At 49.8% G+C, this 13,224-nt stretch overlaps 1 protein-coding gene across 1 annotated transcript in view; it reads left to right on the forward strand.

The window, feature by feature from the left end:
- The window catches only part of LOC140392276 (solute carrier family 25 member 36-A-like), a 118,033-nt gene that overhangs the window by 43,910 nt on the left and 60,899 nt on the right, over positions 1–13,224 (forward strand). Inside the window, exon 2 of the mRNA XM_072477593.1 lies at positions 12,729–12,908. Within this exon, the coding sequence (XP_072333694.1) occupies positions 12,729–12,908 (180 nt within the window). The remainder of the gene's footprint in view (positions 1–12,728; positions 12,909–13,224) is intronic.

Genomic DNA, 13,224 nt, shown 5'->3' on the forward strand with positions numbered 1-13,224 from the left:
TTTAGGAAGTGGTCCTACACAATCAATTAGGACCCTTGTAAAAGGTTCCTCAAATGCTGGAATGGGTATTAAGGGTGCTGGTTTTATCATAACGGCACCTGTTCGGGGAGGCTGGTACAGGAATTGAACTGTGCTGCTGGCCTGCCTGGGTCTGCTTTAAAAGCCAGCGATTTAGCCCTGTGCTAAACCAGCCCCTGAGTTTTCTTTATTCCCAAATGACCTCCCACTGGTAACTCATGTGCAACTCGCAACACCTCCTTTCTATACCCTACCGGCAATACTACTTGATGAATTTCTGCCCACTTTTCAACCGCCTGCACATGTACAGGTCTCCATTTTCTCATCAAGACATCACTTTTACGGTAATAACACTCTGGTATACTCTCAGATTCCTCTTCCGTATATGCTTTCTGATATATCCGTTTTATTTCTACATCTTTCTGTTGTAACTCCGCCAATTTTCCTGAACTAAAAATATCCGCCTTATCCTCCATCTGTTTTTGTTCTTTTTCAACCATCTGATCAAAAATCGTTTCTGATAATTACACTTCCACTTCATCTTCACTCTTTGATTTCTCCTCTTGTCTTAACCTGTGACTTTGCGACCTTGTTACTACACAATCCGGAAAAATCGCAGGATGTTCGTCCTTCAACACTTCAGTTGACTGATTTTCCACTGGCTTATCAACCACAGGAGGCATCACTCCCACCTGCGATCCTGCTATATCATTACCCAAGATAAATTGTATTCCTGGACAAGATAGTTTATCTATTACTCCTACTACCACTTCACCACCCTTCACTGGACTTTCCAACCGTACCTTATATAATGGAACGCTTCTCCTCTCACCCTGAATTCCACATATCACCACCTTTTCTGGCAACATTCTTCCCAAACTATATAATTCCTCATCTCTTACCATTAAAGATTGACTAGCCCCTGTATCTCTTAAAATTGTGACTTCTTTACCTGCTCCTCCTGATACATGAGTGAACTTTACCCACACAAGTAAATTCTTTAAATACATCTGGCACCTTCTTAACAATTACTTCTTGAACAGGCTGTACAATCGTTTGCACCTCCTTCACTTCCCTTGGGTTTTCCTTTACCACTCTAACAAACCCCACGGTCTTATCCTGTTTTACCACATCAGCCTTCCCAGTGCTTTTCTTCAACCACCAACACTGTGACTTTACATGGCCTAGTTTATTACAGTGAAAACATCTGAAACTTTTCATTTCTTTTCCACCCTCCTGGATTCCTTTTTTAATCTGAGGTACACTCTCTTTATCGACTCCCATCAGATCACCTTTACCTTTACCACTTGAGTATTTCTCATGTCCCCAGTTTCTATCCCTCACCGGCTGAAACTGATGTCGGAAACCAATCTTTGATTTATGAACTAATTTATAATCATCAAACTCTATCTCAGGCAACTTTAAATGCTTAACCACTGCCATAATTACCTCATTTTATCAGGTACTGTTAACTGCAATGTTCTTGCCAAATCTAACAGTCTGCTTTTCGTTTCTGTCGGTAAGGTGCTACGTTTAACATTCTCCACCCTCAAAAACTTCTGAGCCTCTGAAAGAGCCATTGTTCACAACACTATCCCCACTTAAACTAAAATACCACACCGGAAAAGCAACAATCCTTCGCTGTCTTTACGTTCACAAAATCCAATCCAATAGATAGACTTTTATCCCCTCGAGCCCCCAATTGTTATGGGCGAGGTGTTTTCAGAACCCCTCCCTTTAATGGATTTGTTGCTTTTCCTAGCACACGGCTTTTCCCTAGGTGTGGAAGTACAATTATGGACAATTATGGGTTTTTAAACACAAAACAATGTTTATTCCATGAACTCAACTTAACATCTTAAATAAACATTGGATCTCTTAACACCCCTTACTTCAAAGGTAACTCAGAAAATATTGCAACAGTAAATAACTCCTTAAAATGTTCCTTCAAACTTCCAAGAGATTTAACACCTTTAAACAGTATCACATCAGGTTAAAGGATATATATATTTTCTGTAGAATGGCAGAGATATATTAGCTTGGTTGATTTCAGCTCCAGCACCGTACTTTCTTCTTGCAGCTCTCTGGACACACACAGACACACACCCACTGCTTTTTAAACTGGCTTTCTCCCTTCAAGCAACTCACAGCAAACCAGAATTTCTCAAACTGCTGTCTCAAACTGGCTTTCTCCTTTTTAATCAGCTCACAGCAAAACAGCCAGGTACTTTTAAACTGCTCTCAGCAAAACCAGCCAGGCACTTTTCAAACTAACTGCAAAACCAAACTGCAAAATGGTTGAACTGAGCTGAGCTCCACCCACTCTATGACATCACTGTTTTCTTAAAGGTACATTGCTTAAACATCCAGTTGTTTAATGCACTCTCGCATGACAGACATGATGGATGTTGAGGCTAGGGATGGATGTTTAAATACTCGAGGTCAAGTCGGTTTAAGGTAGGGGTAAGTTTTGGGTATCCTAGAAGGCATTAAGATGGACAAGTCCCCACTCCTGATGGGATCTATCCCAGGTTACTGAGGGAAGCGAGGGACGAAATAGCTGGGGCCTTAACAGATATCTTTGCAGCATCCTTGAGCACGGGTGAGGTCCCGGAGGACTGGAGACTTGCTAATGTTGTCCCTTTGTTTAAGAAGAGTAGCAGGGATAATCCAGGGAATTATGGACCTGCGAGCTTGACGTCAGTGGTAGGCAAACCGTTGGAGAAGATACTGAGGGATAGGATCTATTCACATTTGGAAGAAAATAGACTTATCAGTGATAGGCAGCATGGTTTTGTGCAGGGAAGGTCATGTCTTACAAACCTAATAGAATTCTTTGAGGAAGTGACAAAGTTAACTGATGAGGGAAGGGCTGTAGATGTCATATACATGGACTTCAGTAAGGCGTTTGATAAAGTTTCCCATGGCAGGTTGATGAAAAAGGTGAAGTCGTATGGGTTCAGGGTGTACTAGCTAGATGGATAAAGAACTGGCTGGGCAACAGGAGACAGAGTAGTGGTGGAAGGGAGTGTTTCAAAATGGAGAAAGGTGATTAGTGGTGTTCCGCAGGGATCCGTGTTCGGACCACTGTTGTTTGTGATATACATAAATGATTTGGACAAAGATATCAGTGGTCTGATTAGCAAGTTTGCAGATGATACTAAGATGGGTGGCGTTGCAGATAGCGAGGAGGACTGTCAGAAGATACAGCAAAATATAGATAGATTGGAAAGTTGGGCAGAGAAATGGCAGATGGAGTTCAATCCAGGCAAATGCGAGGTGATGTATTTTGGAAGATCTAATTCAAGAGCGGACTATACGGTCAATGGAAGAGTCCTGGGGAAAATTGATGTACAGAGAAATCTGGGAGTTCAGGTCCATTGTACCCTGAAGGTGGCAACGCAGGTCGATAGTGTGGTCAAGAAGGCATACAGCATGCGTGCCTTCATCGGACGGGGTATTGAGTACAAGAGTCGGCAGGTCATGTTACAGTTGTATAGGACTTTGATTAGGCCACATTTGGAATACTGCGTGCAGTTCTGGTCGCCACATTACCAGAAGGATGTGGATGCTTTAGAGAGGGTGCAGAGGAGGTTCGCCAGGATGTTGCCTGGTATGGAGGGTGCTAGCTATGAAGAAAGGTTGAGTAGATTAGGATTGTTTTCGTTGAAAAGACGGAGGTTGAGGGGGGGACCTGATTGAGGTCTACAAAATTATGAGAGGTATGGACAGGGTGGATAGAAACAAGCTTTTTCCAAGAGTGGGGGTGTCAATTACAAGGGGTCACGATTTCAAGGTGAGAGGGGGAAAGTTTAAGGGAGATGTGCATGGAAAGTTTTTTACGTAGAGGGTGATGGGTGCCTGGAACGCTTTGCCAGCGGAGGTGGTCGAGGCGGGCACTATTGCATCATTCAAGATGCATCTAGACAGATATATGAACGGGCGGGGAACAGAGGGAAGTAGATCCTTGGAAAATAGGCAAAAATAGGTTTAGATAAAGGATCTGGATCGGCGCAGGCTGGGAGGGCCGAAGGGCCTGTTCCTGTGCTGTAATTTTCTTTGTTCTTAGTTCTATTATCTGGATCAACCCTCAGTGGAGTCTCAGCTATTGTGGCACTGAAGTAATGCTTAATATGATTATAGTTAATTATTCTTAATGAGTTCTCAATTAAACCTCTATTATCTTCCCTTACTCTCATGGTTATAGCTGATCAGAAAGGTCAATTTTTAACAGTGTTACATGACTAATGTAAATATTTTGGAAAGAATTGTAATGCAAACATTGAAATGTATGTAATGTCATCCTTATTGAATTGAAGAAAGTCAACTAAATCTGGTACTCTGGAGAAAATGGAAATATTACCATACTTTACAGTTGTGACAATTTGAAATGTTTCTGTAATGTTTATTTAGAGATTTTATGAATAAAGTATATATTTTTTAACAAAACACTTGAGGTCTCCAAGGGGATCGGGGCCCCCCAGCTGCATGTCCTTTGGGCAGAGTGATGCCCTGGCACAGCTGGTGTCACCTGCGTACCCTGACAGTGCCACCTGGCGCCAGCCTGGCACGGCCAAGCTGCCTCGGTGGCACTGCCAGGGGTTGCCCGGTGTAGATTTTTGGGGTGGTGTGGGTGCGTGGACCCTCCCATATTGCATTTGGGCTGGGGGGAGGTCTGGGATTGTTTGAAGGGCCTCGGATATCGGGAGGCCATTTAACAATGGCATCCCGATCTCTCGCTACAATGAGGAGTTCCAGAGAGCAGAGCGCCCCACTGTAAAAATTAGGGACTATGTGTGGCCTCGGCTCCGCGTTCCCCATTCAGGCCTTTATTCAAAACGGGTTGTTTTGAATAATCATGTGTTTCTCAGCGCTGCAAATGCCAGGAAACACACGGCTAAACACGCTTCCTCAGGGATTTTGTGATTGCGCCATCTCCCTCTGGGACTGGGCCACCTTCTTGTGTCTGCATCATGTTGGCCTGCCTGGGCAATGCCAACCATGGCCTGCTGTGACTGGGCCACGCTCAGGAGCACCGCTGCAATTTCCAGGTGGCACTGGGACATGGTCACCTGTGAGGGGGCAGCTCTGTCCTGGGCCTCGGCCAGCGCCTGCACAGAATGCCCCAGGCCTTGAACATGCTGATCCATAGGCAAAAACGTCGCCTCCAATGCCTCCACCGCGGACGCCACCCATGCGGTGTTGGCCTGGGTGGTATGCATGGTCAACACCACTTCCTGCTCCTGCACATGATTGGACTCCTCTATCTGTGCCTGCAGGTGCTGGATGCTCACCGACAACCCCTCACGCAGTCCTGACTCTGCGACTGCATCTCCATTATGGGCAGCACGGTAGCATAGTGGTTAGCACAACTGCTTCACAGCTCCAGGGTCCTAGGTTCGATTCCCGGCTGGGTTACTGTCTGCCTGGAGTCTGCACGTTCTCCCCGTGTGTGTGTGTGGGTTTCCGCCGGGTGCTCCGGTTTCCTCCCACAGTCCAAAGATGTGCAGGTTAGGTGGATTGGCCATGCTAAATTGCCCTTAGTGTCCAAAATTGCCCTTAGTGTTGGGTGGGGTTACTGGGTTATGGGGATAGGATGGGAGTGTGGGCTTGGGTAGGGTGCTCTTTCGAAGAGCCGGTGCGGACTCGATGGGCCGAATGGCCTCCTTCTGCACTGTAAATGCAATGATGATTATAGATGGGACAACTGGGGTCAGCCTGCCCACTGACAGTCCACTCCTCAGGGTGGGGGAGCCACCGGGGGGCTGGCCTCGGTCAGGGTGTACTGCCATCAGTGGTGGGTGGGTGGGGGTGTGGGGCGGGGTGATGGGGGGGCGGAGGGTGCCCACCAATAGACCGGACACACACACACACACACACATACACGGCGGGTGTCTCCATGCCCGCGGGTCGGCAATGCCACCACTTGGACTGGGTGTTCCCGTTCTGGGGGCAACCCGAGCCCCTGCCTATCTGCCCAACCGACTACCCATAACTCCCACTGACCGTGGAGGCCTTTGACCTCCCGGATGAACGCTATTGGTAATTGGGAACTGGCAAGGTAGTTTAAATGAGCACTCATCCATTCCAAATGTATTCTTGTGGGTAGCATGTAGGGAGGTATTGCCTCACATCCCAAACAGACCCTGATGCCTGGACACTAGACACATTTTGGTTGGAATAACAGCAAAAGGGATTATTATTTAGATGATAAAATATTAAAAGATGCTGCTGTGCAGAGGGACCTGGGTGTCCTCGTGCATGAGTCGCAAAAAGTTGGATTACAGGTGCAACAGGTGATTAAGAAGGCAAATGGAGTTTTGACCTTCATTGCTAGAGGGATGGAGTTTACGACTAGGGAGGTTATGCTGCAACTGTATAAGGTGTTAGTGAGGCAACACCTGGAGTATTGTGTTCAGTTTTGGTCTCCTTACCTGATAAAGCAAGTACTGGCACTGGAGGGTGTGCAGAGGAGATTCACTAGGTTAATCCCAGAGTTGAGTGGGTTGGATTACAAGGAGAGGTTGTGTAGACTGGGACTGTACTATTTGGAATTACAAGGATGCAGGGGGAATCTTATGGAAACATATAAAATTATGAAGGGAATAGATAGGATAGATGCGGGCAGGTTGTTTCCACTGGCGGATGAAAGCAGAACTAGCCTCAAAATATGGGGAAGTAGATTTAGGACTGAGTTTAGGAGGAACTTCTTCACCCAAAGGGTTGTGAATCTATGGAATTCCTTGCCCAGTGAAGCAGTAGAGGCTCCTTCATTAAATGTTTTTAAGATAAAGATAGATAGTTTTTTGAAGAATAAAGGGATTAAGGGTTATGGTGTTCGGGCAGTAAAGTGGAGCTGAGCCCACAACATATCAGCCATGATCTCATTGAATGGCGGAGCAGGCTCGAAGGGCCAGATGGCCTACTCCTGCTCCTAGTTCTTATATTAATGTTCTTATTAACACTGGGAGACAACACCACACACGCAGCAGCCAACATATAGGGCTGGGCCCCTGCACCAGGAAAAACCCGGCGACCGGAGGGTGGGTTTGTGCACCACGGATGGGACCAGCGCCTGGTCCAGGTCGCGTTATGTGTGGGTGTCTGAAGTACAGGGTCTGGTGTACAGTTACCAGAGGCCCCACTGTGGCTGGGGATGCCTGGACAGGCATGTCCGTTGGCAGAGGACGGGGAGGGGGGGGGAACGACGGAGGGTCCCGGGGTGGAAGACACCGCTGGCTGTCAGTCTTGTACCTGCTTCAATTCCTTACAGATATTACACGAAATGGATGATATCTTGGACCCAGCATAAACTGCCCTCGCAGTGCTGCTGGCACGCCAGACGGCCTGACACCGGAGAAGGCAGGGGTAGAAGTGTTGACAGAGGTTCGAGTTGGTGGCCCAATTGCAGGGCCCCACCCCAGACCCGAGGACCCGTCCGCCTGTCAGGCGAGGGAGGGACCCAGAGGCGGGGGGGGGCGCCGGAACACCACACCCCACTTCTGTCCCTGGCGCATCTGATGGGCAGAACAGGGCAGCACCACCTCGGACAACCGAGCAGCAGCTGGGCCCATCCAGGCCCGGTCGCCCCAGAAGATGACCGTCAAAGGGGACCCAGGTCACAGGGCGTAATTGCAGTAGGCCGCCTCCACTCTTGATTCTTGATGTACCACCTAGACGTACCGTTCGGGCCCATAAGGTCAGACAGTTAGACACCGGTTGAGTGGCACGGGTGCAGCACATAGTATAGCGATAGGGGCGAGGGCAAAAACCTGTGTATATATATGTTCACAGTTGCAGAATAAACACATGTTCACAACGTTTCAACCTGCCTCGGTCCTCTGTCAGAAGTGTGTGTGGGAAGAGTGGCTGGCTGCAGAGGGGGCGAATTTTACTGGACTGGCAGTCGGCATCGCCCCCGGGGGGGTAGCGGCTCGGTTGTGTGACCTGTACAACTTCCTGTGGTTGGAGAAGATAAAATATGTGTTAAGGGGCTCTGCAAAGGGGTTTGAGAAAAGTTGGGGGCTGTTTGTGACTGTGTTTGAAGAGCTGTTCGTCGCGGGGGGGGGAGGGGAGGTGAAAAGGGGGAAACATTTGTACAGACTGTATAGTTGATTGATGGAAAGTATGTTTCCTGGTGTGTTTATGTGTTGTAACGTGATTTGATACATGTTTGTAATAAAATACATTTAAACAAAAAGATAATTCCTCCCGGCGGAGGCCACAGAAACTACTAGTTCAGGCCCGATAATGATATGAAATTGTCGTTTACTGTAAGTGCGGAGTAGAACACATTGATGTCACTGAAGAGGAACTGGACCATGGTATTCTGGCAGGACACCAGTGCCAGCCACAGTTTTGGCTTCACGACCGATCCTCCGCACAATCCCCTTTCCCGATTTCAGTGTCGGCCAACGGAGAATCCCGCACAGAGTGTGAGTGTGACAATGTGTCCGTAACAGTGTGTGTGCGTGACCATGTGTGCACGTATGAGGAGGAGAGTGCATGTGTGAGGGCGAAACATACAAAATGGCTCTGCCATTACGGGCGGCAGGGTAGCACAGTTGCTTCACAGCGTCAGGGACCCAGGTTTAATTCCCGGCTTGGGTCATTGTCTGCGGAGTCTGCACGTTCTCCTCGTGTCTGCGTGGGTTTCCTCCGGATGCTCCAGTTTCCTCCCACAAGTCCCGAATGACGTGCTTGTTAGGTGAATTGGACATTCTGAATTCCCCTTCTGTGTACCCGAACAGGCGCCGGACTGTGGCGACTAGGGGCTTTTCACAGGAACTTCATTGCAGTGTTAATGTAAGCCCACTTGTGACAATAATAAAGACTATTATTATCTATCAAGACATTGGAGCAGAGCTGGTGAAAAGGCGCGCCGCGCGGTTTAACCCGCCTCCCCCAAAACCAATCCCAATGCCCCTGGAATCGGAAACCCTCCCCCTCACACCATCTCTTCAGCCATGTATTCATCTGATACAACGTACTATTTATACTCTGACTAGCACATGGCACTGGTAGTAAGCCTGAAGCCACTATCTCCTCTCGGGTTTCAAAATAGTACTCCCGGCCTTCAAAGTCACCCATAGTTTTGCCGGGTGCAGCACCCCAAACCGACCTGCCTTTGATATAAAACAGCTTAGGCCTTGTTGAACCCGGCGAGCCTTTTCACCAGCTCCGCTCCAATGTCCTGATAGATTTGGATCCTGTTCCCTCCCATTTGCAGTTTCACTTCTCCCTAGCTACCGCACGATCTTCTTCTCCGCAAACTTATGGAGCCTCACAATCACTGCCCGTGGTGACTCACCCGCTCTTTGCTTCTACCCGAGGGACCTGTCCACCTCCGGGGCCTTGACCAGCACCACCTCCGCCACCAGTCCCGCCAGCATGCTTGAGATGTAGCTCGTGCCTTCCACACCCTCAGGCAAGCCAATGATACGCAGGTTCTGTCATAATATCCACTCATGTATATAATGAAGTGCAGACAGGTAGTGATTGACACACACGATGACCAGTAAGCACACAACACAGTGCAGCCAATCACCAGACAGGACACCACCACTATAAAGCCAGAGGGCACTAGGTTTCCTGCTCTCTCTGGACCCAGCCACTGAGACAGTCAGAGTCCATGAGCTAGCACAGTGCAAACACCATGCGGTAGCTAGTGAGTCTGGTCAGGCTAGTACAAGGTCTCCAGTCAGTTCAGTATAGTGTCGACCCACAGTTAAATACATATGTTAGTTCTATCGTTCAATAAAACTGTGTTGGATCTTCTACAGTGTTAGAGGTCTGTTTCTCGCATCGCTGCATCAAGTGCAGTCCACACCGAACCGACCTGCTGTACACATCAGGTTCTGCCTTGTGGATCTGTTCTCCTGCTCCTTTACCTTTGCCCTTAGCGACTTGCAAATCTCCCCCCTCCCCCAAGGATCCCCACCTCTGTCTCCAGTGCCACTACCCGATCACTGTGACCAGACATCACCTTCTCCATCTCCTGGATCTGCGACCCCTGTGCCTCCAGGCAGGTCTCGACACCCACCATCGATCCTTTCAGGGGTGCTACTGCTCCTTCCATGGCCTTCGACCGATCCTCAAGCAACGTCTTTTACTTCTGGTGAAACTCCTCTCTGATGATTTTCTATCTGGGATTTTCCAACTTGCGACAACCCTTCCCCCTCCGTCATCATCCCAATTGCTGCTGCACCACAGGTCTCCTCCAGTTCCTTTGCCAGGTCTTTAACCTTCTTCTGCCGGTTCTGATAACAAGCAGACAAGACACTCCAGGGGGCGAGCGTCTACACTTTCCTGTTGAAATTACCCCACTTTTGGGTAAAAAGAGCTCAAATCAACGTCTTCGAGCCAGAGCTGCCCTGTGTGCAACCACCCACTCTGTGGCTGCCACCGGATGTCCCCAGCACCCTGTGTTACTGAGTGTATTTCTACTGATGTTAATCCAGTTCCCTCACATTGTCACTCAGTAACCCCTCTCCCCCAGCACCCTGTGTTACTGACTGTATCTCTACTGATGTTAATCCAGCTCCCTCACACTGTCACTCAGTAACCCCTCTCCCCCAGCACCCTGTATTACTGACTGAATCTCTACTGATGTTAATCCAATTCCCTCACACTGTCACTCAATAACCCCTCTCCCCAGCACCCTGTATTACTGACTGAATCTCTACTGATGTTAATTCAATTAGGGGCAGCACGGTAGCCTTGTGGATAGCACAATTGCTTCACAGCTCCAGGGTCCCAGGTTCGATTCTGGCTTGGGTCACTGTCTGTGCGGAGTCTGCACATCCTCCCCGTGTGTGCGTGGGTTTCCTCCGGGTGCTCCGGTTTCCTCCCACAGTCCAAAGATGTGCGGGTTAGGTGGATTGGCCATGATAAATTGCCCTTAGTGTCCAAAATTGCCCTTAGTGTTGGGTGGGGTTACTGGGTTATGGGGATAGGGTGGCGGTGTTGACCTTGGGTAGGGTGCTCTTTCCAAGAGCCGGTGCAGACTCGATGGGCTGAATGGCCTCCTTCTGGACTGTAAATTCTATGATCTATGAATTCCCTCACACTGTCACTCAGTAACCCCTCTCCCCCAGCACCCTGTGTTACTGAGTGTCTCTCAACTGATGTTAATCCAGCTCCCTGTTGGATTGTTGAGTTGAGCAGACTAAAAGGGCCCCTATTTTTTACATTTTTATGCTTCTGCTGTTAAACATTAGCCTGATCTATGCTTAATTTAGGGGCAGATTTAGCACAGTGGGATAAACAGTTGGCTTGTAATGCAGAACAATGTCAGCAGCGCGGGTTCAATTCCGTACTGGCCTCCCTGAACAGGCGCTGGAATGTGGCGACTAGGGGCTTTTCACAGTAACTTCACTGAAACCTACTTGTGACAATAAGCAATTATATTATTAATTAAATCTCTCTCTGTCTTTCTCTGTCTCGCTCTCTCTGTCTCGCTCTCTCTCGCTCTCTATTTCGCTCTCGCTCTGTCTGTGTCTCGCTCTCCGTGTCTCGCTCTCCGTGTCTCGCCCTCCGTGTCGCGCCCTCCGTGTATCGCCCTCCGTGACTCGCTCTCCGTGTCTCGCTCTCCGTGTCTCGCTCTCCGTGTCTCGCTCTCCGTGTCTCGCGCTCCGTGAATCGCTCTCCGTGAATCGCTCTCTGTGAATCGCTCTCTATGAATCGCTCTCTGTGTCTCGCTCTCTGTGTCTCGCTCGCTCTCGCTCTGTCTCTCGCTCTCGCTCTCGCTCTGTCTCTCGCTCTCGCTCTGTCTCTCGCTCTCGCTCTGTCTCTCGCTCTGTCTCTCGCTCTCGCTCTGTCTCTCGCACTCGCTCTGTCTCTCGCTCTGTCTCTCGCTCTGTCTCTCGCTCTCGCTCTGTCTCTCGCTCTCGCTCTGTCTCTCGCTCTGGCTCTCGCTCTCGCTCTGTCTCTCGCTCTCGCTCTGTCTCTCGCTCTCGCTCTGTCTCTCGCTCTCGCTCTGTCTCTCGCTCTGTCTCTCGCTCTCGCTCTGTCTCTCGCTCTCGCTCTGTCTCTCGCTCTGTCTCTCGCTCTTGCTCTGTCTCTCGCTCTGTCTCTCGCTCTTGCTCTGTCTCTCGCTCTCGCTCTGTCTCTCGCTCTCGCTCTGTCTCTCGCTCTCGCTCTGTCTCTGTCTCTCGCTCTGTCTCTCGCTCTGTCTCTCGCTCTGTCTCTCGCTCTTGCTCTGTCTCTCGCTCTGTCTCTCGCTCTTGCTCTGTCTCTCGCTCTCGCTCTGTCCCTCGCTCTCGCTCTGTCTCTCGCTCTCGCACTCGCTCTCGCTCTGTCTCTCTCGCTCTGTCTCTCGCTCTCGCTCTGTCTCTCGCTCTCGCTCTGTCTCTCGCTCTCGCTCTGTCTCTCGCTCTCGCTCTGTCTCTCGCTCTCGCTCTGTCTCTCCCTCTCGCTCTGTCTCTCCCTCTCGCTCTGTCTCTCTCTCTCACACTCTCACTCTCTCTCACTCTCTCTGTCTCTCTCTCTCTCTGTCTCTCTCTCTCTGTCTCTCTCTCTCTGTCTCTCTCTCTCTGTCTGTCTCTGTTCATCTCTCTCTCTGCTTTCTGTCTCTCTCTCACTCTCTCTCACTCTCTGTCTCACTCGTTCTCTCTCTCTCTGTCTGTATGTCTCTCTGTCTGTCTGTCTGTCTCTTGTCTGCCTGTCTCTTTGACTCTCTCTCTTTCTCGCTCTCTGTCTGTCTCTCTCAGCATCGGTGGTACGGTCGGTGCGATCATCACCTGTCCTCTCGAAGTGATAAAGACCAGACTCCAATCGTCAGCGTTCTCCATCCGGACCGTCACTCTAACACCCGGCGTGCAATTCTCCATCTCCACAAGCGATGTCATTCGCCCTGAAAACAACCCCCCGAGGCTGCTGAGGGTCCTGAGGTTAGTCTGGAGAATGGGGCACGAGCAAGAGAGAGAACGAGACAGGCCGAAAGGGGGTAAGGGAGACCGAGAGGATGGGGGGGTGAGACGGAGAGGGTGGGGAGAGAGAGAGACGGAGAGGGTGGGGAGAGAGAGAGACGGAGAGGGTGGGGAGAGAGAGAGACGGCGAGGGTGGGGGGAGAGAGAGACTGAGAGGGTGGGGGGGAGAGAGTGAGAGAGAGACCGAGAGGGTGGGGGGAGAGAGAGAGAGAGAGAGAGACCGAGAGGGTGGGGGGAAAGGGAGAGACCGAGAGCGTGGGGTGAGAGAGAAAGAGAG

The sequence above is a fragment of the Scyliorhinus torazame genome, chromosome 16, assembly GCF_047496885.1.
Source record: "Scyliorhinus torazame isolate Kashiwa2021f chromosome 16, sScyTor2.1, whole genome shotgun sequence".
NCBI lineage: Eukaryota > Metazoa > Chordata > Chondrichthyes > Carcharhiniformes > Scyliorhinidae > Scyliorhinus > Scyliorhinus torazame.